At 45.9% G+C, this 26,957-nt stretch overlaps 1 protein-coding gene and 1 long non-coding RNA gene across 2 annotated transcripts in view; one reads left to right on the top strand and one right to left on the bottom strand.

The window, feature by feature from the left end:
* Nucleotides 1–1,260: 1,260 nt before the first annotated feature.
* Nucleotides 1,261–14,057, bottom strand: LOC142098787 (uncharacterized). The gene is made up of 3 exons (XR_012678432.1): nt 13,994–14,057; nt 11,370–11,452; nt 1,261–1,889 (listed from the first exon to the last, which is right to left on the bottom strand). It is a non-coding gene; the product is annotated as an uncharacterized LOC142098787 (long non-coding RNA).
* RAD54L (RAD54 like) overlaps nt 13,968–26,957 on the top strand; it is a 23,066-nt gene continuing 10,076 nt past the window's right edge. The window contains exons 1-8 of the mRNA XM_075181558.1: nt 13,968–14,235; nt 15,730–15,810; nt 15,956–16,075; nt 17,604–17,664; nt 18,156–18,291; nt 18,656–18,725; nt 25,810–26,098; nt 26,255–26,379. Of these exons, the coding sequence (XP_075037659.1) occupies nt 14,233–14,235; nt 15,730–15,810; nt 15,956–16,075; nt 17,604–17,664; nt 18,156–18,291; nt 18,656–18,725; nt 25,810–26,098; nt 26,255–26,379 (885 nt within the window). The 5' untranslated portion in view covers nt 13,968–14,232. The remainder of the gene's footprint in view (nt 14,236–15,729; nt 15,811–15,955; nt 16,076–17,603; nt 17,665–18,155; nt 18,292–18,655; nt 18,726–25,809; nt 26,099–26,254; nt 26,380–26,957) is intronic.

The following is a 26,957-nucleotide window of genomic DNA, read 5'->3' as shown; positions in this document are numbered from 1 at the left end:
GTGAACTCAGATGTTCGGTCATAGGCCAAAAGGGATAATTCCTCCATGGACATGTATAAATCAATGTGGTGGAACCACTTGGACACAGTGGGAGGAGAAGGAGGCTTCCAATGAACCGGAATCAGGGATTTGGTTGCATTATTCAAGTGTGTAAGGAGCGATTTTTTTATAGGATGAGATTGAAATGTTGGACAAGGACAAGAGCCAGAAACCGGGGTCAGTCGGCATATCCGCCCCCGTGATCACTTTTTGAGCATGACCACCATATGTGGAGCTGTGAACCTACGGAAGAGTTGCATCTACAGCAAAGGGGAGAACCACTTATTGAAAACTTATGTAACAGTTCGGGACATCTGTATCATTATGTTAGAATCTTATACTGGGTTTCAACAATGGAGTGTTTTGTGAGCAGGCCTGAGTAGCCATGAAAACTTTCGGCCACTGGATTGGCCCAGTGAGATCCCTAAGGTCTCTTCCCCAAGCCTCCGTGAAACAAGGGTTAAGTACAAACTTGTCCTCAATAAGTATTTGGTAAATAGCAGAGATAGTGTGTTTGTGAGAGTGCAAAAAGTTGCAAAGGCTGTTAGCGGTCTAATGATCTTGGCTAGAGTGCTCTGTTTGTGTAGAAAAGAGCAAATTTGTAAACATCTCCAATATTCATTTGCGGGGAGGGAGGCTTCCGACTGGAGTTCATCAAACTCTCGTCTTGAACCAACCTTGATCAGGTGACCTAGTCTTTAGATCCCTCTTGTTGACCAGGTGACAAACTGTCTGGACTGGAGACCAGGTGGGAATTCTGAGTTGCCCAAAAAAGTGGTCAGGGGGAATAGGACTGTAGAAATACTCTTGCTTGCCCTAATCTCTTTCCAGCTATCTAGCGTGGGACCTATAGTGGGGTGAGTGAATTTGGGTAGGTTCGGGAGCCCCGGTAACAGGTTCAATGGAGTAGGCAGTCCATGCCCTTCAATATGAATCCACTGTATATTCCTCACCATCTTGTCCACTCCAGAACTTTAGTGAGCAGAGGCCTGGTAGTAGCACCAGAAGAGCAATAGTTGTAGACCACCTTGGTGATAACGTCTATAGAGTATGGCCAACTGCCCCCGGAGACAAAATCTCTGATCACTCATTGTAGAGCTATAACAAAGCTCCTGGGACCCTGGTAGGAACCTTCTGGAAGACATATAGTACCCGAGGAAGAACATTCATTCTTATGACACTTGTTTTTCCCAACCAGGAGAGATTTAGTTTGGACCAGGATTGTAACTCCTTGTTACACATGTCTTAGCTAAAAGAGGAGAATAATTTAAATCCTATAACTTGGAAGTGTCAGAGAATTCTGAATTTTTATGTACAAATAGAAATAGCAGCTGCTTTGCTGGTTATAGTTGGGGGATTTTTCTTTCTGGATAACCCCAACCTTTCAAGCCCCTGCCATGAACCTATAAAATTGATTGACCAATTTCCACTTCTGTATTATTGCAATATTCTTGCATCAGGTGACAGGTGAGACTGGGTGTCATTCTAGCTCCTCCCACTTCACACCTGTCCGCACCTGAAGACAGAATCACTTTTAAAATTGTTCTCTTTTGCCATTTGCTACAGGTTGTTTTAGTCCCTAAAACCTAAACATTACTCAGGTGGTTGCAGTGATAATCAGCTGGCAATTCAGAAAGTATTACCTTATTCAGGATTGTTGTCAGACGGTCGCTGCGGATGCTGGATCCTGCTATTATTATGCAGAGTACAATGGCCACTGGCTCTGATATCTGATTCAAGCTGTAACAGAAGTTATTGGATAATATACCAATGTGCAGCTGGGTTCTGGTCATCCCATGGGTATAAATGGGGCCTGTAGTAGATCAGGATGTGGGAAGATATCCAGGGACCTATGAAACAGTGTAATCATTATTACTGGATACAAATAATGACAGAAAGTCTAAATTCTAACTTCTTTCATGTGGCATTTAACAAAGATTAAAATCTTCCGTATTCTACTGGTTACAAAATTATCTTCATCCGCAGACGTAGCAGAAATCCAGGGCGCTGCTTAAAATAGGGGCTTACAAGGCAGAGAAGAGTCCGGTCTCCCTGTACAATGAATGCTGCTGCTTCTCTCCTAATCTCACAGTAAATTAATATTTATTGAGCGTAACAGAGAGAAAATGAGAGTGAGCTTTGCTCTCGGCAGATAAGATGTCTTCTGTCAGTTTAGAGGGATGAACACATTCACCTGCCCCAGTTTAATCCTTTTGAGAACATATTTCACAAGAAGTTGCACTCGCGGAGCAGTAAATGTCGTCTAGGACATATTACTAATAATAATAGCTATATAATGCTTTTCTCCACTACAATTTAGAGCTCTGTAAAGAGCATAATGAACACCAATTACAAGAGTAATAAGCCCTAATACAAAGGCGCTAACTGAATAGGGAAACATTGGCAGGTTACAGATCACTAAGTACGAAGGTAGAAATACAGGGAACTATCAAAATGAGAATAAGCGTTCATCATCATTTATTTATATAGCGCCAACATATTCCGTAGCGCTTTACAATTGGGGACAAACATAATAAACTAATAAACAAACTGGGTAAAACAGACAAAGAGGTGAGAAGGCCCTGCTCGCAAGCTTACAATCTATGCGCAAGCTTACAATCTATGGGACAATGGGAGATTGACACATGAGGTTAAGTCTACATTTTGCATCTTGACCCAGCCAGGCTGCAAAGGTAAAAGTGACTCATAAGGTAAATGATCCTGTCACACAACAATGTTGGTCAGGGGGTGGTTGTCTTGTGTGAAATTGTGTAACAGGCGGTAACAGGCTAAAGGCGGTAAGGTTAAGAGGGTGGTTGAGGAATATTATAAGCTTGTCTGAATAGGTAGGTTTTCAGAGAAGGCTTGAAAGTTTGTAGACCACAGGAGAGTCTTATTGTGCGAGGGAGAGAATTCCATAGAGTGGGTGCAGCCCGAAAAAAGTCCTGTAACCGGGAATGGGAGGATGTAATGAGGGTGGATGAGAGACGCAGATCTTGTGTAGAACGGAGTTGCCGAGTTGGGAGATATTTTGAGACAAGAGAGGAGATGTATGTTGGTGCAGCTTTGTTGATGGATTTGTAGGTTAGTAAAAGTATTTTATATTGGATTTGGTAGAAGACAGGCAGCCAGTGTAGAGACATACAGAGTGATTCAACAGAGGAATAACGATTTGCAAGGAAAATCAGTTTTTCCGCAGCATGCAAAATAGATTGTAGGGGTTTGAGTCTGTTTTTGGGAAGACCAGTAAGGAGGGAACTGCAATAGTCAATACAGGGAACAAAGGATAGGTGTGAGTCAAGGATTACACCTAGGCAGCGAGCTTGTGGGGTGGGATTTATGGTCATGTTATCAACAGTGATAGAAATGTCAGGTATGCTCTTGTTGGCGGGTGGGAATATTATTAACTCTGTTTTAGAAAGATTAAGTTTGAGTTGGCGAGAGAACATCCAAGATGAAATGGCAGAAAGACAGTCAGTTACACGTGACAATACAGATGTCGAGAGATCAGGAGAGGATAGATAGATTTGGGAATCATCCGCATAGAGATGATACTGAAAGCCAAAAGGAACTTATTAGATTTCCAGGAGAAGCGGTATAGATAGAGAACAGCAGAGGACCTAGCACTGAGCCTTGTGGTCTCCAACTGATAGGGGAAGCGGAGCAGAGGTGGCTCCAGAGAAATTAACAGTGAAAGAGCGATTAGAAAGGTAGGATGAGAACCAGGATAGAACAGTGTCTTGAAGACCTAGGGATTGCAGCGTTTGTAGGAGAAGAGATTGGTCAACGGTGTCAAATGCAGCCGAGAGATCCAGGAGAATTAGGAGAGAGTAATGGCGTTCAGTTTTAGCAGTGATCAGATCATTGACAACCTTGGTCAGCGCAGTCTCTGTGGAGTGTTGAGAACGAAAGCCAGACTGAAGAGGATCCAACAGGTTGTTAGCGGAAAGGAAGCGTGTGAGGCGAGTGTAGGCAAGTCTCTCTAGAAGCTTGGAGGGGCACGGCAGCTGAGAGATGGGACGGTAATTTGATAGAGAGTTTGGGTCGGAGTTATGTTTTTTAGAATAGGAGTAATCACTGCGTGCTTGTACAGTGACGGAAAGATGCCAGTAGAGAGCGAGAGATTACAGATTTGAGTTAGAGGTGAAATGAGCACAGGAGACAGGGATCTACCAATTTGCGAGGAAATAGGATCAAGAGGACAGGAGGTAGAGTAGGAAGATAAGAAGAGCGTAGAGAGCTTTGGCTGAGTGACATTATTATTATTAACCTTTATTTAGAGGGCGCCACATGAGGTCCGCAGCGCCGTACAGAGGGCAAACAACAAAACAGTAACCGGATAACACTACAACTCTCAGCACAGCTCCTGGGGTACAAGTATGTCAGGGGGATCCCACACTGCGGGGTTCCCTGCTCTGATGTCACCAGCCTGTTACGGCCTAGCGTTGGTACGAGTGCTGGGTGGACGTATGGTTTGTGGGGCCGCGTTTTGTTTTTTTTTACTTATCTTTCTTTCCAACACTTACAAACTCTGCACTGTTGCGTGTTTTACAGAAACAATATGTACTTAGGACCAACTCTGCTTCAGGACCTTAATGTCTAAAACCCAGGGAATCGACATAAAAGTGATTTCATTGTGTAATTGGTCAGTGCTGTATAATAAGCACAATCACAGGGACGGATCACTTGGGCCTGGAAATTAGACAATTGGCAGCATTGACACCGGCGGTGACATCCACAACATCTCCGATCGCTCCTCTAATACCCAGGTGAAAATAAAATTGTCTGAAATCCAGACGTAGCCCGTTGATATTCCATCTGCAGCTCTCGTAGCACAAAATAATGACATTTGTCGGGGCTGGGAAATGACCTGGGGTGCGGTCCATAAATCTGTACGAGAGGGGGCGATTAGGAGTCCTCAATCTCTCAATTTACGTCACCGTCATCTAGCCCAATGCGCACGATGGCGCCCTGCTCGTGGAGCCAGGACATGGGTTGGTATTGAATCTCGCCAACTTCCTCCTCCCTCTGGGTTCTCCCACAACATAAAGCCCCAGGCATTAAAAACCACCTGAAAAAAGTGTTCTCATTGGAAATATGATCTTTTCTGGTGTCAGCCACAACTTCTCTCATTCCAGGTTGGAATATTCCTGCCTTTTACCCCCAGGTTTGGAGACACGCTCCATTTCCAGTTGGATTGGGGGAGGTGTATTGTCCTTGTCTGATATTGCTCCTCTCTGAGGTTTCTCCTCTGCAAAAATCCAGATTTCATATTCCAAACACAGGATTACAGTACTTTCATCTGCTCCATTTTCATAATAACCTTTTCAATGACCACACTTCTCCCCAACGTTCTGTATTACACTCAGTATGTCGGCATCTTGCCTCTGCTAAAGGCTCACTCTTTTCTAAATATAAGTATATATATCTATATCTTCTTTCTTCAGGTCACAAATTAAAGATCCCAATGACCTGGCATGGGAAAGGGACATGAGGGGGATCATGGATACAGTGGACACGGATTGAGCCTCCTACGGAACTCTTCGAGGTTCATGTAACCCCCGATGGCGGCTGTGGGCAGGAAGGTTTTCAGCCTCACCTTTGGTGGGATTGTTTTCTTTATTATGGAGTGAGATTCATCACATCATATTTAATATCACAAACACTGGCACCTTACTCGCTCTCCCTGCTGCTATGGACCATTCCCCACATCCGATCTGTATCTGTATCCTCTTACATACATCTAACAAACATTTCCAGAATACCCACAGATCTCACACAAGACACCGCAATAACTAATTCATGTACTCGTCATTTCCCTCCATACGGTGTTCCCTGAATCAGACTCTGACTACAATATATTGTGAATGCAGCGATTAGACTGATTTCCCTTGTAAAATGTTCTTCCTTTGCTGATCCGCTGTCAGTTCCTACATCGGCTGCTGTATTTCTCAGATCCAATATAAAATTCTACTAACAAAAGTGGCCACAGACAACACTGCACAATATACATCGCCTCACTTGTCTCATAAGATCTCCCACCTCAAACCCTCCGTTCTGCACAAGACCTATGTCTGTCATCCACACATTACCTGCTCCTATTCCCGGTTACAGAACTTTCCTCGGGCTCTGGAAGTCCTTCCCTCGTACAATAAGACTTTCCCCAACCTCCAAACCTTACACTGTTCCCCGAAATCTTATCAGGCAGCTAATCAAATTACCTCTCACCCTCCTTCCCTGGCTATTCCACCCAATTAGCCCCAATCCTGGGCTATTCCACCCGATTAGCCCCAATCCCGGGCTATTCCACCCGATTAGCCCCAATCCCGGGCTATTCCACCCGATTACCCCCAATCCCAGGATATTCCACCCGATTACCCCCAATCACGGACTATTCCACCTGATTACCCCCAATCACGGGCTATTCCACCTGATTACTCCCATCCCTTAACTGTTTTACCAAATTACCAACCCTCTGTACAGTCCACATAAAACTTCTTTCTATACTCATACAACCCCCTGACCAACATTGTTGTGTGACTGAATCATATAGCCCACTGAGCACTTTTACCTCTGCGATCTGATTGGGCCAATATGTAATAGATACTGGAGGGTAAGCGACACATAGCACCTACTGTCTTAAAGACTGCAAGCCTGTGAGCAGCATCCTCTACCCTCTGTGTCTGTAATATCCAGTATTGTCTAATTATTTTGTTTGTTCCCAACTGTAAAGTGCAGGGGAGTGTGCTGGTGCTGTATCAATAAATGTTAATAATAATAATTATAGCAACACTTTAAAACATACTCAGAAACTCATTTGGCTTATCCTTAATGCTGTTATATGACAGACTGCCCTCTACTGGAAGAAACATGAACCTCAGCGCTCTCTTCAATAATAGAGACACATTGTATATACACAGAGCACATTTCCTGTATAATATGTTGTTATCATGGCACTCCTCCGCCCAGGGCCGGTGCTAGGGTCCACGGCGCCCTAGGCATTTTTAAAAAAGCGGCGCCCCCCCCCCCCCGCAAAAATCGCCGCCCCCCCCCCCCGCAAAAATCGCCGCCCTCCTCCCCTTACCTTGTCTCACCACCGCCGCCTCTCTGCTCCGTCTCCTCCCCTCCACTCACTGACACTAGTAAGTGGAGGGGAGGAGACGGAGCAGAGAGGCGGCGGTGGTGACAAAATAGCCTCTTCCCCCCTCCCCGTGCATCTGATGCTGTGCGGCGGCCGTGACAGGTATGGTCAGCGGTCGCCGCACAGTTTTAAAGTCTTTTAGTATTCTGTGGCGCCCTCCAGGCGCCCTCCAGAGCCCGGCGCCCTAGGCAAGTGCCTAACCTTGCCTAATGGGAGCGCCGGGCCTGCCTCCGCCATTAAATCAGTGCTCCGTAACCAGTGTTCAACGAGACGTTGGTAAGTGTGCCACCATCACCCACCGTCCACCGGGCGGGCCAGCACCCTCCTCCCTTTATAATGAATGTAGGTGCGATGTGCGTGATGATGTCACGCCGACATTCTTTGGAAACGGAGAAGGGAGGAGCGCACGAAGAGGAGCCAGACATGATGAAAGAGAGAAGAAGAGAACTTGAAGAAGAGAAGACAGAAGAGAAGAAGGCATTAGAAAGGTAAGTCAGTGAAGGGGGCATTATAAAGGGAGCAGCACTAAAGGGGAGACAACCAGCATGATGGGCGCAGTGTACTGAAATGTTATTAGCTGCGATGTTAAATTTATCACATAAAAAATAACAATTAAATGTAATTTCTGTGTATGCACTTTGTAATTCCTGCTTTTCTTGTATATTTTTGCTTTTGGAGCCCCGCAGAATTCTGGGAAGGACTTAGATGTACAGATGTACCGAGGGTGAGAGAAGGTTGGGGAACGCTGCACTAAATTATACTCCGGTTAACAAATGTAACATTCCCATCTCTCCTTCATTGATCGTGGCTTTAATCCTGAATCAATAACTTACATTAATAACTTGTTCATGTTTCTTCATAACATTGAATTGTTAAATGTCTGTAACAGATTTTTAGCTCTGAATGTAATTTGTTCACAGATTTTATCTTTGCATCAATCACTAATCTCCCCCTACCTCCCTAGTTCCTCTCTGTACCCTCCTCTATCCCTGAGTATGTTTAACAATTCAATAAAATGTTCTTAAAAAATAAAATAAAAAATTGTCTGCAATGAACCTGATAATTATTGCGCATGTTGTTATCAGATCAGCGGATGAGCTCTATTATCTTGTGTGTGGGGCCGTCTCCGACGCTCTAGCGGGGCCCAGTTACGTCAGAAGTGTTCCGTCATAGCGGCCGTGGCTTACCAGGAGGTGAACAAGCACTAGGTCGCTGTGACGCCAGTACGCTCTGGGCTGCTTTTCCCTTTTGTTTACGACCCCGGAAGCTGCGTGTGATGTCACCATATGGCGCTCCCATAAGACTTCACAACTAGAAAGGCTCCATTAAACAAGTCACACTAATACACGTCTGCCCCGGGTCCATTAGCTGTGCCAATGCCAGTCAGCTGGATCCCTCGACCTACCTGCGGCCAAACTGGACACTGATATCCCTGACACTGAGTTGAAGTATCCGCTCATGTTTGGCCAACTGGAGCTAACACCACTCAGGATTAAGGGAGGCGTATTCTCGTTACACACCAGGGAGATTATTGGTAGATATTTTATCTTCTACTGGGTGTATATACCGGTCACTGGGACATCAGGAGCTTTCTCTGTCCTGAACATCTGTTAGACTTGAGCAGAAAAACAAGCTTAGTCCTCTAAGATGTCCCGTCAGTGTAATACTAACATACGTGAGTGAAGAGTGAGTGTCTGCTGGATACTCAGAGTAGAGTAGGATGATGGACTGCGCTTACATTAGTCTGACCTTGTACATGGCAGCAGTCTGACAGAGCGCTGGTTAATGCTACGTGGTAAGAGGTAATCCATCTTCCTGGATCATGGCATCACATTGTACTCTCAAGCTTGACAAGGAAAACTCCTCACTGACATTTGTTCTGTAGAACCTGCGTATGGAGCGTTATCTCCCCTCCCCCCTTTCTGCATGAATGGATAAAACTGGAGTTTTTTAATTACCCCGTGATTACTATATCTCAGTGTGCAGAGCTTTCTAGCTGCAGGAATAGGATTTATTTTCTATACTTATAAATGGCAATTTTATCATATTCATCACACTGTGTAAGCTTGAGAGCAGCATTGTCTATTTATAATACCCAGTCTCCTTTTAGTACCAGTTGTAAACTGTTGTGGACTATGCTGTAATAATGTGCAGTGTGTGAAGGGGATTATAGGAGTAAATTAGGATGTTATCTATAATCATTTTACCAACGACTGGAAAAAACCAGTCCCAATGAACATGCGGATTCCTGTGTACACACTGTACACGATTTACCTTCAGATCTGTGGTCTTCATCTGTCATAATCTGATAAAAAGATGGCGACTCTATAAACTGTATGGAGATCTATGGACACTGCCGGTCCTGAGTCACTGCAGAGTTGGAACGACATCGTTCTACGAGATTTTTAGTTCAGTTTAACGATATTATGTGTTTTGAAGGATAATCGTTCCTCATTGCAGTGTACACTAAAGTGAGATCGGCCCAATCAGTCGTTTATCGTCTCATTGTCTGATAATCTGCTGAAAACTCTGCAGTGTGCACCCAGCCTACACAAATATACGTTGTCATGTATGTGTTCTCCCTGGTTCCGAGGGTCTTATTATGAATTACTCATTAATAGAAGTACCCAATAAACAGGGAATTACTGAGACGGACATTTTGCACATACAGATTTCTCTGTAAATAGACATCATGTACAAATGGGCCTATGTGGAGAGATGCGAGTATCTGTCTGGAGTAGAAGAACTTCTCATGGGAAATAATTTCTTTAGTTCAAGAAACTGTTGTAACGTCTCGTTACGGTGTCTCCCCCGTGTCTCTGTAGCAGCGACCTTTCCAGAGGCTACGAGGAGCTGCCTGCATCAGAGCGCCAATTACTGGATCTCTGGCACAAGAGAAACCGGCTCCGCTGGCGTTTGATGGGAGCCTTGTCCCTGGTACGAGCCCTGCTAGTTGAGGTGGGCGGCTGCGTGCTGGAACAGACAAGATTAAAGATCGTCACATCATTTTTCACAGCGTCTGAGAGATTTAACCCTGTCACTGCTGCCAGAGCTTTCACACCTCAGTTTCACGCAGCTGTCTGTCTCTCTTTGAACAGTTCCATGTGTAGACACACAAAGGGGCTTATTAAGAGTCGGTCGCATTTGCGCCACGAACGTACGCAGGAAAAGACGCAGACACATGTTCCGTCAGACGCGTTAGCATTTGTCAGGCGTACAAGGGGGTCCCACGATAGTGTAGAGATTTGGCTGGACAGTGTTAGCAGTAAAAGTTACATGACCCTATGTGTAATAGACCAACAGAGAATAATGTCTGCACAGTATTATTACTAAATATGAAAACTAATTTTCAACATAAAATGCAATTAAACACAAATGTATATTAGATTAAGCAAAATTCAAATGGGAATCTTCTTTCCTGCAGTTATCCAAATGGAAATATCAATTAGTAATGCAAATAAATGGCCACGCCTCCAAATAATATAGCCACAATGCAGATCTACAACTACTGGAGGGGTCACTATGTGATCAGCCAATCAGAAGCATCTAGCTTGTCATCATCATTCCTATTGTTACACCAGCCCCCCAGCGCCCACAAGAGGATGCATCCACGTCTAATTGTGGTGCTGTTATGTGAACACCCCCTTACTGAACTTGGCCTACACTTCATCCCCATTCCTCCTCTTCAGGCATAAGGAAAACCAAGTCTACAATACACAAAGATGTACAGAGTGAGGAGTGTTTACATATCTTTGATGCATATGTGCAGTAAGGAAATGCGCATCTTACATACAAAAGAAACCAACTGTACAGGAGCCCCAACACGTAAACAGATCCATAGCCGCCGCTAAGGACACATAGGAACTTGCTGGTTGAAGGTTGGCATCATATAAATATTACCTACATATGCAGAATTCATAAAACTTTAACATGGCCTGTTAGATACCTGTGTATATATCACAGTATATTTAATATACGTAGTAATATATACCATCTGGTTATGTGTAATATAGAACAGAGACTTCCACCAGTCAGAGTTATAATCACATCTCTAATTTTCCATCAAGACAAGTGTCTGCCAAGTGCCCCATTCTCAATGCGGAGGGAATGTTCTCAATGTTACATCAAACACAGGAAATCAACGCTGATTACTTCTATTACACAGGAACGTCTGACAAGAGAGAATCACCTGCTGCTCTGTACTCAGGTAGCAGAGATGTGATCCTGGAAACAGCGACTTGTCTCTGGGCGCGGAAGAACCATCGCGTAACACTGTAATTCAATGTGCAAAAGATAATGCAGAAGTAACAGGAGGCGCTTTCACTTTACACAATGCACAATGATAAGTGAGACTGTTGCATCCAGGTGGGGGGGAAAAACAATGTAAAGTCATAAATCTAATGTTCTGTCAAGATATATAAATTCATAGAAATATTTCTGTATGTTACAAGTAATCTGCCTGTCAGAGGTAACGTCCCTAACATGTCCCTGTCATGTCTGATGGTCTCTGTATGTCTGTTCCATGCATTTATTATTCTGTGCAATTGTACCCATGATCCCGTTATTATGTATACTCTTCTCATGTCTCATCTGTATGATTATATCCAGCTCTACAGAATCTGTGGGGCCCTATTTGGGGGAGACTGTCCCAGATTGGAGGGCAGGGGGGTCCAGCTGAAGATGGGCAGGGGGTGTGAGGAGATAGGGGGAATGTCCCCGGGGGAAGAGGAGATAGATACTGGAGCGGTGGAGCTGGGGAGACAGGGGTATGAGGTGAAGGGGATGACATAAGATGGGCAGTGTTAGGAGATAGGGTATTGGGGTTGGGGGACTGGGAGATGATAGGGAAATGTCCCCGGGGGGAGAAGAGATAGAGATACTGGAGCGGTGGGGCTGGGGAGATGAGGTGAAGGGGATGACATAAGATGGGCAGGGGATTGGGGGTTCTGGAAGAAGATGGATGGGGTTATGGGAGGAGATGCAGGAAGGATATGGGGGGCTGGAGAGAGATTGGGGTGTTGTGCAGGTAGGTGATGGGTTTCTAAGGGGGGGTGCGCGAGAGAGATTGGGGTTTGGGGGGCTGGAGGGAGGTGCAGGAAAGAGATGGGAGGTGTAGGGGGGGACTGGAAGGAGCTGGGGGTATTTGGGGAGGAGCAGGAAGGACATGGAGGGAGGTGCAGGAAAGAGATGGGAGGTGTAGGGGGGGACTGGAAGGAGCTGGGGATATGGGGGGGCTGTAGAGAGATTGCGGTGTGGGGGGAGCAGGTTAAGAGATGGGAGGTGTAGGGGGGGACTGGAAGGAGCTGGGGATATGGGGGGCTGTAGAGAGAATGGGGTTTGGGGGGCTGGTGGGAGGAGCAGGTTAAGAGATGGGGGTGTAGGGGGGGACTGGAAGGAGCTGGGGGTATTTGGGGAGGAGCAGGAAGGACATGGAGGGAGGTGCAGGAAAGAGATGGGAGGTGTCCCCCTACACTGGACTGGAAGGAGCTGGGGATATGGGGGGCTGTAGAGAGATTGCGGTGTGGGGGGCTGGTGGGGGGAGCAGGTTAAGAGATGGGGGTGTAGGGGGGGACTGGAAGGAGCTGGGGATATGGGGGGTGTAGAGAGATTGCGGTGTGGGGGGAGCAGGTTAAGAGATGGGAGTGTAGGGGGTGACTGGAAGGAGCTGGGGATATTTGGGGAGGAGCAGGAAGGACATGGAGGGAGGTGCAGGAAAGAGATGGGAGGTGTAGGGGGGGACTGGAAGGAGCTGGGGGTATTGGGGAGGAGCAGGAAGGACATGGAGGGAGGTGCAGGAAAGAGATGGGAGGTGTCCCCCTACACTGGACTGGAAGGAGCTGGGGATATGGGGGGCTGTAGAGAGAATGGGGTTTGGGGGGCTGGTGGGAGGTGCAGGAAAGAGATGGGGGTGTAGGGGGGGACTGGAAGGAGCTGGGGGTATTTGGGGAGGAGCAGGAAGGACATGGAGGGAGGTGCAGGAAAGAGATGGGAGGTGTCCCCCTACACTGGACTGGAAGGAGCTGGGGATATGGGGGGCTGGAGAGAGACTGGGGTTTGGGGGGCTGGTGGGAGGAGCAGGTTAAGAGATGGGGTGTAGGGGGGACTGGAAGGAGCTGGGGTTATGGGGGAGGTGCAGGAAGGAGATGGGAGGTGTAGGGGGGGACTGGAAGGAGCTGGGGATATGGGGGGCTGTAGAGAGATTGCGGTGTGGGGGGAGCAGGTTAAGAGATGGGGGTGTAGGGGGTGACTGGAAGGAGCTGGGGATATTTGGGGAGGAGCAGGAAGGACATGGAGGGAGGTGCAGGAAAGAGATGGGAGGTGTAGGGGGGGACTGGAAGGAGCTGGGGGTATTGGGGAGGAGCAGGAAGGACATGGAGGGAGGTGCAGGAAAGAGATGGGAGGTGTCCCCCTACACTGGACTGGAAGGAGCTGGGGATATGGGGGGCTGTAGAGAGAATGGGGTTTGGGGGGGCTGGTGGGAGGTGCAGGAAAGAGATGGGGGTGTAGGGGGGGACTGGAAGGAGCTGGGGATATGGGGCTGTAGTGAGACTGGGGTTTGGGGGGCTGGTGGGAGGAGCAGGTTAAGACATGGGGGTGTAGGGGGGGACTGGAAGGAGCTGGGGTTATGGGGGAGGTGCAGGAAGGAGATGGGGGCTGTAGAGAGATTGGGATTTGAAGGGGCTGGAGGGAGGTGTAGGGGGGCTGGGAGTAAGCAGGACGGGGTGACTCAGCAGACACCGCACATTCTGGGTCACTCAGGGTCTATATTATGTGATCCCAGCATCGGGCTGAATACGCGGGACCGGTATTTACCATCACTGCGGATGAGGAGCCGTCTCCATGGTAACGCAGCGCGGCCGCGCACGGCTCTCTGGGACTTGTAGTCCAGGCCCGGATCACTGATCGCGCAGCGGCCGAGACACAGAACTACAATTCCCAGCGAGCACCGCGGCTGGAGGTGACGGCGCTCAGCTTCCGGGCGGGCCCGGGAAAGTTGAATGTGATCCCGGTGCTGAGAGCCGGAGATGGAGCCGGACACCGGCTGAGACACCATGGTGAGCGGGGGCTGCACGTTATGTGGCCGGTATTACAGTGTGTGAAATAGAAATCACGTTTATACCAGGGTGGCTCAGTGGTTAGCATTGCTGCCTCACACTTCGATACCCGACCACGGCCTTATCTCTCCCCGTGTTTGTGTGGGTTTCCTATATGTGTGGATTATGTCTGTCTGTGTTTTAGGGAATTTAGAATGTAAGCTCTTATGGGGGCAGGGACTGATGTGAGTTCTCTGTACAGCGCTGCTGATTTGGTGGCGCTATATAAATAGATGATGATGATAAATGTTAGGCTGGGTTCACATTACAGAAGTTTTTTTCCCAATGCGACATCGTTAACAATTTTACCAACAACTGGGGCGGAGCAGCCGATTCCTGTGTACATATCATACACGTGTTATACACCATACACGTGTTACACACCGCACACGTGTTACACACCATACACATGTTACTCACATACACGTGTTACCGCACACGTGTTACACACCGCACACGTGTTACACACCATACACATGTTACTCACATACACGTGTTACCGCACACGTGTTACACACCGCACACGTGTTACACACCGCACACGTGTTACACACCATACACATGTTACACACCGCACACGTGTTACACACCATACACATGTTACACACCATACACATGTTACACACCACACACGTGTTACACCCCATACACGTGTTACACACCGCACACGTGTTACACACCATACACGTGTTACACACCACATGTTTTACCTTCAGATCTGTGCTCTTCATCTGTCATCACCATCATCTGAAGAGACCCTGACTCTGTGCACTACATAGAGATCTATGGACACTGTCGGTCCTGAGTGCAGACACTGCAGGATTGGAACGACATCGTTTAATCGAGATTTTTAGTCCGGTATAAAAATGAAACGATACGATGATCTTTGGAACAATGATGGTTCATCGTTGGAGCGTAAACATTAATGTGATATCGGCCTGATAATCAGCTGAAAACACATTAGAGTGAACCCAGCCTAAGGCTCAATACACAACGTTGATTCTAAACATGTAACACACTATTAACAGCAGATAATTATACAATTGTAAGTGAATGGGCTGTATACACACAGACTTTCTGACCAGCGTGCACTTTGCTTCATGTCGCTTTCAGTGTCACCGGCAGTCATGAGCACTATCAGTTTGTAAGCTCTGTGTACGTTCCTTACATAATTATATCATTTTGCAAGTTGGAATTATGTAGTTATGTAAATTTGCTGTTTCTATTGATACATTTTGTCACTTTTGTACTTCTGTTAGTTTGTATGTTCTACTCCCTATGGACGGCACTGTGGAACCCTTTCTGGTGTCTTATAAGTAGATAAATGATAATATATAATGGAGCGATCATTAAGTACGTAGTTCACTGCACTGCAGGGAGGCTCTGTCTGTATTTCGCAGGCGTTGCTCTTTAATGTGCGCACAAGTCCATCCAAGAGTTGTTCTCTCTTTTCAGAGAAGGAGTTTGGCTCCCAGTCAGCTGGCGAAGAGGAAGCCGGGCAGCTCGTCCGAGGATGAGGACTGGCATGAAGATGCCGTGAGTATTTGTCTACTGTGAATCCTGATATAATGGGAATATATTACATAGTAAATGTACAGCTTCCTCGCTGGTGGTACAGTTTAATCTAAATAACTGATAATACTAAGCTAGATGCAGTTAATAATTTGAAATATTTTTTTAGACGCGGAAAAGAAAGCGCTGCAGGGCTGATGATGAAAGTCGGGACAGCTGGATGTCGCCGTTTCGGAAACCTCTGGTCCAGCTGACAAACAGACCTGTGTGCCTGGACAGCAGACAACATGTATGTTTGTGTGGTCGTTCTGTGTTAGGTTACATCACAGAAGAGCAGATCTTCTCTAGATTGTTGGAGCTCTGGGCAATGTTATACTCGGTACTGTTATGAGACACCGCGTCCCAGCGCTAGAACCTATGTGTATCACTGCGACAGTAGCAGTATCTAATGGTTACTTTTGAAAGGCTGAATACTTGGAAGTGACAGATGTTTATAGGGAATAAACATTCAGGCCTTCAGTAGCTGACAGCGGGTCTGCGCTGGTAATGTTGCCCATTAATACTGATATTGTTTTTGTTCTGGTAAATCCAAGTCTGGAGCAAACGATCTCGGTACGTTGTTTTCTGTGCACAATCTGCAGAGTGAGACCATCTGTTTAATGCTGGGTGATTTGTAATGTGCTATTTACACCCAGCTGTTTCCAAGCCTGGCACTCGCCACGTAGGATCTGTACCAGGTCACTTCCGTTCATCCGGTCACAGGGGAAATCTTTGTATTCCGGGCACAAAGCGTTGAAACTACATCCAATATATTGTGCGCTATACACTACTAGCCTCATCTCTGCTAGAACTAGACGGAGAAAATAAACTCTGCTCGTGTGACATCTGCCACTGTCATTACATGAATATTGTCTGTATTATGTGTGTTTGTACATAAGGTAACTATAGCACATGTTCAGCCACACAGGACAGTGTAACATCCTGTGTACGTGTCCTGACTGGTGGGTTTAGGACCCTCTCCTCCATTTGTCTAAAGGTTCCTTCTGAAACGCTGTAGGAATGTATTGTATATATTATTGTTGCCTTTCTGAGCTCTGGTGACTACAAATGTTGCTGGCTGGGTACCAGATTAGCGTACAGGGCAGGAAGCAGATTCTGTCAGTGTGCAGCACAGTGGCCTAGTGGTTAGCACTTGTGCTTCGCAGCACTGGGGTCATGAGTTCAATTCCCGACCATGGCCTTATCTGTGTGGAGTTTGTATGTTCTCCCTGTGTTTGCGTGGGTTTCCTCCGGGTGCTCCAGTTTCCTCCCATACTCCAAAAACATACTGGTAGGTTAATTGGCTGCTATCAAAAATTGACCCTAGTTTCTATCTGTCTGTCTGTATGTGTTCATATATGAGATGTTTGACATTGTGCCTTCCGTCATTTACAAGTTAAGTTGTGTCACTCGGACATGACCCAGTACATGGTAGAGGCCACCCAACACCTCTGAGGCATCCACCCAGTAACGTCGTTAGAGGGAACCGTATAGCAATTAGCATTATAATGTATAATGGTCCTTTAAACACAGAAGCAAACCTAAGCTTAATACAGGCATTTGCACTGATTACTGACAAATATATGGCAATGAGTCATGTGGTACATGTATAATAGTAAAAATGTCATTGATTACAATCTGTTTCAAGAGTAAAATGCTCTTTTAGTCCGTTCCCCGGTGATCTCACCACATCCTATGTTATATTTATGGAGCTTATTTTACCCATCATTTTCAGTCCATTGTCTTATATAACTGTATTCACTTTATGTCTTGTTTAGGAGGCGTTTATCCGTAGTATCTTATCAAGGCCCTTTAAGGTGCCGATACCCAACTACAAAGGTGAGTTAAACAAATGTAAATTGTTGTATGATTCTTATGTCAGACGTGTGTTCTGTGTAAGGCAGCCGCTGCCGCAGTGCAGATGTCTGCTCCCTGCTCTGTATACTGATTGGCTGGCAGCAATAGGCTCATATAACAGCGGGGAGAGACGGGGCACTGATTGGATGGATGTGAAGCGGTAAGTACGTGCAGATAAGGCTCAGCATTGTAGTCATTGTCCCCAGTGTGGCACAGGTTTGTGATGACCCTTAGAGCTGCCTCTCAGGAGCAGGGTCCTCTCTCGTCAACCTGTGTCCTTGTATTATACTGTGTTTGCTCTGTACTTTCCCTATTTATATTTCGGTAGTATTGGGTTGATGTTCTGTATTTTGCTTGTTGGAACGCTGCGTTCTATGTACTATGCTGTTTCCCCGCTGAGTTTTGTGACATCTTATAATAATAATTTAATTTTAGAAAATCTACATTCTCTTGTATGTCTGTTTCTGTTACAGGAGGCATGGGCCTGCGTATGCTGGGTATTAAGAAAGCCGGGGTACGCAGAGCTCTCCATGATCCCTACGAGGAAGGAGCACTGGTTCTCTATGAGCCCCCCATCCTGAGTGCACATGACCAGCTCAAATTAGACAAGTAGGTCCTGTGTTGCGACACACACTGCCATATTGCACCTGATAGAAACCGGTGTGTTCCCTATAGTGTCCCATCCAATCCAATCTGGTTGTATAATTACTGGGCATGTCTGCCAATGTGATTGTGAGATGTGTGTGCAGACAGCCATATTACTGTACCCCAGATCAGAACGGGCCACTAAGCCACAGGATGTGTTGGCTACAGCGATCAGTCTGTCCTCGCCCATTGTCAGTGATTCTTAGAGAAGTTACCAGTATGAGGCCTCTGTCCGCCTGTATAACATTGTGTTACTGAGATCTGCTGACGCCGGGGCTGTATGTCTGTCTTGGGCAGTGTCTGAGAAGTTATTTGTGTTTGTGTGCAGAGAGAAGCTGCCAGTCCATGTCGTGGTGGATCCCGTGCTGGGGAAGGTTCTCCGACCTCACCAGAGAGAGGTAACATGATTCCTCCTAAGAACCGCCATCATCGTGTATTTGTAAGGTGCCACAAAACTCTGCTGTCAGAATATAAATGAAAATGAGCGTAACCTTGTAAAATAAAGGTGGGCGTGAGACAGGGTAGAGGGACCTGTCCCTGAGATGGAATATATATATATATATATATATATATATATATATATATATATATAATCTCCAAACCCTCAAGAACTACTGTACAATACGTATAAAAGAAACCCGCCATTCATTGTATGGGCAATAATCTTGTATTTTAATGGTCCATTGTTTACAAGCAGTAAAGATATATTTGCACAGTTGATCATTTTATGACAACACCAATTGAACATTAGTTTCATTAACTTAAGGTGGCAGATTTTATAAGCGCTTGTCCAACATGATCAGAATTATTCGTCCACCTCTACCTCCCACGTTATCTGATTCTCACAAGTATAAAGTGTTTATAATGTGTGGAAACTGGAGGTAAATGACAGCATCTATTATCTGCTGGGGACCCTCTGAGCCCCCCGACCACGTGTCCACTGCCCGTTAGTAACATGTAAGTCGGGATTATTGAGCTCTGTGGTCGCTGTGCTGTCTCATCACATGATTGATGCATCAGACCTGGAGAGAGGAGCTTTAATACCGTGTCACTGTGACCCTCTCGTGTCCTCGTGGGGTCTGTTCCGCTCCCCAAGAACCAGACATAGTAACGTTGATGTCTTGCTGGTCGGGGCAGCTCCTGACGGGATCCTCTTGTCCCAGGTGTGATAAGTTATTATTTATGTTACTGGCAACACAATGTCCTATAACTGATGGACGGGCTGTTAGTAAATCCACTGACCATTGATATGATTTGCAGAGCGGCTCTGACCCGTGTCTGTTCTATATTCATTGGGAAAAGGAGGAAGAGGAACATGTTACTGAGAGACTCCTTGGATAACTACATTGTAAATTAATAAATCAATCTTTATTGATATGCTTTAAAATGTTGCTAAATATATATTATAATAGTTTTCAAACTTATAGCGAAATAATTAAAAAGTGATGAATGAAAATAAACTGAAATTAAATAATACAGTAAAAATGGCAGAAAATAAACTGCCAACCGCTGATTATTGGTTTCTCACTTTATTAATGAACCAATTAGTCATCTGCCAGCTTGTATTAGTGTTATAGCCAAAAAACACTATAGAAGTATTTATTACTATATATTAGATTAATTTATTATATCTATTTTGTGGTTGTTATAAGAAGATAACCAATCATTTTTAGTAATAGATTTGAGAGAATAATATCTGTATAAGTGGGTCAGTTATGTTTCATTTGTGCTTTTTCTCTTATCATAGTAGTTTTATAAAATATCAAGAACCACTTGTATACTGATGAGATATAATCTCTCTGTAATCTCTATGGCTCTATATTCCACTGTGTTCCTATTTCTCTCACATCCTTGGGGGACACCGGGGACATTGGGGTATAGAGTAGGGACAGGCAAACTTGCACTTTAACTTTCAGTTACTTAAGCCCTGGCTCCTCCCCCTCTATACCCCACCTCCTGCAAAGCCTCAGTCTAGTTTAAGTGCCCGGCGAACGGGCTGTGCACTGGGCTGCTTAGCAGCCAGTTTTGGGGGTTTTTTTTTTTCATTTTTTCTTTTTTTTCTTTTTGTTATCGGAGACGTGTGTCTCTGTGGGTCTGATAGCTGGCGGCTCTCTGAGCCGCGTAGCCAGCTGTCGGTCAGAGGTCCCGCTGCCGGCTGTTATGGGAGGCTTCGGGGTAAGAACGCTTCCCCTTCCTCCCTGCGGGCACTGATTTTACAACTCTCCCACGGCTGCTGCTGGCGGGGAGGGTTTCTTCCTCTTTAGAGAGGATGATGAAGTCGGCCGCACAGTTTTCCTCACATAAGAGAGCGGCGGCACCTCTTCAGGGGAATGAGACAGATTCTGACTGTGGTTCCCGTTGGATTCTGACATAGATGCTCCTTCGGGGGTGGAGGAGGTTCATGCTGATCGTCAGAGTGTGGAGGAGGTAATTCAGGCTGTGCCTCAGGTACTGATATTCCTGAGGCTGCTGAGTCTTCTCTTTTTGTAAGGCGCAAGAAAAAGGCTTTTTCCTTCCCGGCCTCTTCCCAATTGGAAGATTTGTTGTCTGAACCTCGGGCTTTACCAGATAGGAAGTTCCAGATATCTCGGCAGCTGCAGTCGTGTTATCCTTTTCCCCCTGAAGCTCTTGCTAAATGGGAGACATTTCCTCGGGTGGATGCGGCTGGGGCAAGGTTAGCCAAGGTAACTACTATTCCCCTTTCTAACCAGGCCACTCAGGATGGTACAGACCGGAAGGTCGAGACCGTTCTTAAGTCCATTTTCGTGGCAGCAGGTGCTTCTTTGAGGCCTGTGTTGGCATCTGCGTGGGTCAACAAAGCTGTAGAACGCTGGTCAGAAGAGCTGTCTGAAGGTTTGTTGGCATCAGGCCGTCCTCTGAACTGCTTCCATTAGTGGAGCAGATTCAGAGAGCAACAGATTATTTAGGAGAGGCTGCTATGGACGCGGGGCTGATTGGGGCATGTATTTCTGCAGCTTGTCGTACTCTCTGGCTTAGGTCCTGTTGGTGGCAAAGAGACCTTCTATTCATTTTGCCATGAGACTTCTGGGCACGATGGTATCGTCATTCGAGGCGATTCAGTTTGCTCAGTTCCAATTGGAACTTCTGTCACAATGGAACAAATCCCATCGGAATCTGGCAAGTCAGATTTTCCGCCTGTCTCTGCAGACGCGTCCGTCGTTCCTTTGGTGGTTACACAAACAGAACCCTCACCAGAGAACGCAAATTCTCAATTTGGAATTGGACTCAAATAACAACGAATGCCAGCATTCGAGGTTGGGGGGCTGTCTGTCTTCACGCTTGGTTTCAGGGGCTTTGGACTCAGAAGGAATCCAAGCTTCCTATAAATGTCTTAGAACTGAGCGGTGTTTCATGCTCTTATGAGTGCACAACACTTGCTGCAGGGAAGGCCAGTGAAGATCCAGTCAGACAATGCCACAGTAATGGCATATCTCAATCATCAGGGCGGCACCAAGAGTCCCTTGGCCATGAGGGAGACTCACAAGATTTTTCAGTGGGCCGAGGTTCACGTTACGGCGCTCATAGCCATTTTCATTCCTGGAATAGAAAATTGGGAAGCAGACTTCCTAAGCAGGCAGACTCTGCACCTGGGAGAGTGGTCCCTACATCCTGAGGTGTTTCAGCAGTTAGTGGAGAGATGGGGTCAGCCGGATGTCGACATGATGGCATCTCGGTTGAACCACAAGGTTCCCCTCTACTGCTCCCACGCAAGAGATCCCAGGGCAGTCGCGGTAGAAGCCATGTCTGTCCCTTGGAGGTACCGCTTAATGTGCCTTTTTCTTCCGGTAGCCATGCTTCCACGAGTATTGAAAAAGGTGAAGAGAGAGGGTGTTCCAGTGCTTGTAGTAGCGCCGGATTGGCCGCGCAGGGCCTGGTACACGGACGTGCTCTTCATGGCAGGAGGTCGGTCGTGGCGGTTGCCGATACGCCCAGACTTATTGACTCGGGGTCCCTTTCAGCATCTAGGTTTCCATCGTCTGGCTTTAACGGCGTGGCTGTTGAGGCCAGGATCCTAAGAGGTAAGGGTTTTTCGGATCGGGTGGTGCAGACCATGTTCCGGGCTCGAAAACCAGCTTCGGCAAAAATATATCATTGAGTCTGTAAGACATATATTGGCTAGTGTGAAAGGAAGGAATATCCTACGTCTTCTTTTCGTCTGGCCAGGTTACTTAGGTTCTTGCAGGATGGCTTGGATGCAGGGTTGCGCCTTAGTTCTCTTAAGGGTCAGGTGTCGGCTCTTTCAGTCTTCTTTCAGAGAAAACTTGCTGTCATACCTGATGTGCAGACTTTCATTCAGGACTTTCATTCAGGGTGTTCTCCATATACAACCTCCATATGTTCCTCCGGTAGCACAATGGGATTTAAATTTAGTGTTGGAGGGTTTACAGCATCCTCCGTTAGAAGCCTTGAATACTGTGGATTTCAAATTTCTAACTTGGAAAATGTTTTTTCTTTTGGCAATTTCTACGGCACGCAGAGTTTCAGAGCTTGCTGCCTTGTCTTGCAAGTCTCCTCTGCTGGTTTTTCATAAGGATAGGGCAGTTCTTCGAACCAAGCCCTCTTTCCTTCCTAAAGTTGTGTCTAGATTTCATCTGAATCAGGATATTGTCATTCCTGCTCTGACTGATTCTTCATATTTGGATTATGATGAGTCTATTTGTTATCTCGATGTTGTCCGTGCCATGCGTATTTATGTAAGAAGGTCACAGAAGCTGTGCAAGACTGAGGATTTGTTGATTCTCTATGATGCTCACAAGAGAGGCTGGCAAGCTTCTAAAGTAACTTGCTAGGTGGATTACAGCTGTTATCTGTCAGGCTTATAGTGGGGCTGGGGAGCCTGTCCCAGATAATCTCTGGGCGCACTCTACAAGGTCTGTAAGTGCTTCCTGGGCGGCCCACCATGGTGCCTCCAGTGAACAGCTGTGTAAAGCGGACACGTGGTCGTCTGTACACACATTCACTAAGTTTTATAGATTTAATGTGTTTGCATCCAGGGATGCAAGTTTTGGGTGAAAAGTGCTTCGTGCCGTTTCTTCTGAGCATTCCCTCCCGTGAGTCAGCTTTGGGATGTCCCCAATGTTCCCGGTGTCACCCAAGGATGTGAGAGAAAATGGGATTTTTATACTTACGTAAAATCCGTTTCTCTTCATTGGGGGACATCGGGCGCCCACCCTTAACGCTCTGGTTTCTCCTTCTGTTGGACATGTTGTCTTGTTGTGAAAGAAAATGTTTTGTTATTTTATTCTCTTTTCTTGTTTTTCCTCTGTCTCTGCTTTCTGTGGACTTGGTTAAACATAGACTGGACTCTAACAGGAGGTGGGGTATAGAGGGGGAGGAGCTAGGGCTTAGTTTAATTGAAAGTTAAAGTACCAGTTGGCCTGTCCCTACTCTATACCCCAATGTCCCCGGTGTCCCCCAATGGATTAAGAGAAACGGATTTTACGTAAGTATAAAAATCCCATTTTTGATTAACATGGGGGGTATAGTCCCAGCACATTAGTTCCGGTAATAAGTACTCCTGCCACTGATCTGAACTACATTGTTGTTAATATACTAAATATATAATCGAGGCCTTTATTAAGCCTATAGTAAAACGCGTGTTGGCGTCTAGCCACGCACGCTGCCGCTCTGCAGATTAATGCCAACTACAGCTTCGTATATTAACAACTATGTAGTTCGGATCAGTGGCAGAAGTACGTATGTCCGATACTGTGCTTGTCTCTGGGGAAATTGAATATATGGGGAAATCAATCTCTTTGTATTTCAAACCCTGATACATATTAAACATGGGGTATAGTCCCAGCCCCATCTATCTAAATAGGAACAGCACATATAGGGCCATAGAGATTACAGAGAGATTATATCTCCTCAATATACAAGTGGTTCTTGATATTTTATAAAACTACTATGATAAGAGAAAAAGCACAAATGAAACATAACTGACCCACTTATATAGATAATATTCTCTCAGATCTACTACGAAAAATGATTAGTTATCTTTTTATAACAAACACGATATAGATATAATACATTAATCTAAGATATCTATAATATAAATGTCTAGTGGCGTGTGTTAGTCTGTCTGTGTGTGTGTGTGGAAAAAATAAAACCAAGCTGCAGCGCCACCTGCTGGGCGGAGTTATACACTGACCTACTAAATTCTTAGTGTGTGTGGGAAAAAAAATTCAGAAAGGGCTGAAATTTGGTATACTAAGATGTTTTTAATTTGTTAATTTAATTTGTTAATTGTTAAAAGTGTTTATAAAGATTTTAAAAAAATATATATATATATTTCTTGAAGGAGAAGTGACAGTTGGGAGTGGTTGGTGGTTGCCGGGGGTGACAGTGGGGAGTGGTTGGTGGTTGCCGGGGGTGACAGTGGGGAGTGGTTGGTGGTTGAGGCCTGGGCTATGGCCCAAATGCATGACAAGATCCTTTTTAACACCTTAAGTAGCTTGATTTGACTAGAATGCATGAGTATCATGCACGGGTTAACTTGTAGTAATATATACTTCTATAGTGGTTGTTGGCCATAGCACTATTACAAGCTGTCAGATGATTAATACCACTTTCATAATGCCGCCCCGGTTGTTAACCCAGGATATTGCCGGGGCACAGGGCAGTATAGATAAGAAGATTCCCGGCTCGGGCGGGTTCATACTGCACCTGCCCGACCCGGGTTTTAGAAGAAAAAAAAGTGTAAAAAAAGATTTTAATTAAAAAAAAATACATAACAAATGTTTACTTAACTTATTTTCAGCCAGCGGTGTCTCCGGTGCGTTGCCGGCTGTCAGGGGGACCTCTGGGTACTAAAATGACGTCATTTCTAATGGACTAGAAATGACGTCATTTTAGTACCCAGAGGTCCCCCTGACAGCCGGCAACGCACCGGAGACACCGCTGGCTGAAAATAAGTTAAGTAAACATTTGTTATGTATTTTTTTATTAATTAAAATAATTTTTTTTGACTTCCACATTTTTTTTTTAACAGTATGAATGGTGAGACCCGGGAATTACACGGGTTGCACCATTCATACTGCAGGCGAGCGGGGTCCAACCCGGGAATTACCCCTCGCAAAATCCCGGGTCTAAGTCCCGGGATTTTGTGGTTGGACTATTCATACTGCACCAAGACCCGGGTTTTTCAGCGTGCCTCTGCAAAAACCCGGGTTTTTGGTGCAGTATGAATGGGGTATAATTGGTTCATTAATAAAGTGAGATAAACCAATAATCAGCGGCAGAGACATTAAGTTACATTTTAAATTAAAAAAAATTAATTTACAATGTAGTTATCTAAGAGCCTCAGTAACACATGTTCCTCTTTCCCCTATTTCCAATGAATATATGATTGTCCAATGTTAGTGCCTCCCCTCCTAGCACATAGTAATGTATAATTATAAGGAGGATTATCGGTTGCTCAGTGCGGTGGAAGTAATCTTTGTACATGTGGTCTCTGTGTAGGGAGTGAAGTTCCTGTGGGAGTGTGTGACCGGCAGACGTATATCCGCCAGCCACGGCTGTATCATGGCGGATGAGATGGGGCTGGGGAAGACCCTGCAGTGTATTACTCTCATGTGGACCCTTCTCAGGCAGAGTCCAGACTTCAAACCTGAAATCGACAAGGCGGTGGTGGTGTGTCCCTCCAGCCTGGTCAGAAACTGGTACAATGAGGTGGGGAAATGGCTGGAGGGGAGGATTCAGCCCTTGGCCATCGATGGCGGCTCCAAGGAGGAGATTGACCGCAAACTAGGTGAGATCGTGTGATGTCTGCTGTGTCCACCCCTGATAATGACATTGTTTGAGCGGCAGCGTCTTGTATCCACCTCCAGGACTGTAAAACCTTCTGTCCATGAACAGACATTGAGCGTAATAATAGTAATATTTAACTTTCATCTTTTCCATCTAGCCGGCTTCATGAACCAGCACGGGACGCGGGTCTCCTCCCCGATCCTCATTATCTCCTATGAGACGTTCCGCCTACACGCTGAGGTGCTCCATAAGGGTAGCGTGGGATTGGTCATATGTGATGAGGTGAGCACACTCGTGGGGACCCACTTTCTCCCATAGGAGTCACTGAGCGGGAAAACATTAGTTATCGCTGCCATCGTTGCAGAAATCCTCCCTGTGCCGTGAATATATATATCATACATATATTATTATATGTTAAGCAGAAACCAGCGGGTGCTATTGGTGTGAAAGGAAACTGCCCAATATCTTATTTGTACTACATGGTGGAAACGCCAAGAGGGCGGAGGCGGCTCACTTACCAGTGATACTAGGTTGGCCCTTGGCATTCCCATGCGACTCATCACACAGAGCTGTCTGACCGCTGTCACATTAATGTGTAATCTCCATGTTATCATACACGGGGCGGTCTATGTAACACCCGGCTGTTCTATTCTGAACATCCGCATCGGACAGGACGCTGTTATCAATCGTATGACGACCACATACAGTCGCCCCCCTGTCCATCCAGACTGACGTCCCATTATATGAGGTTCTGGAGCAGCTGCCTACACTGATTTGAAGTCCTTTATTAGTTGCCATTGAATATGGCAGCGTATATATGGGCACCTGTAATATAAGATAGGTCTCTGTGATATCTGGCA

This window comes from Mixophyes fleayi, chromosome 8 (genome assembly GCF_038048845.1).
Source record: "Mixophyes fleayi isolate aMixFle1 chromosome 8, aMixFle1.hap1, whole genome shotgun sequence".
Classification (NCBI taxonomy): Eukaryota; Metazoa; Chordata; class Amphibia; order Anura; family Limnodynastidae; genus Mixophyes; species Mixophyes fleayi.
Note: the sequence above shows the minus strand (reverse complement) of the source record. Positions and strands in the feature narration are given on the sequence as shown.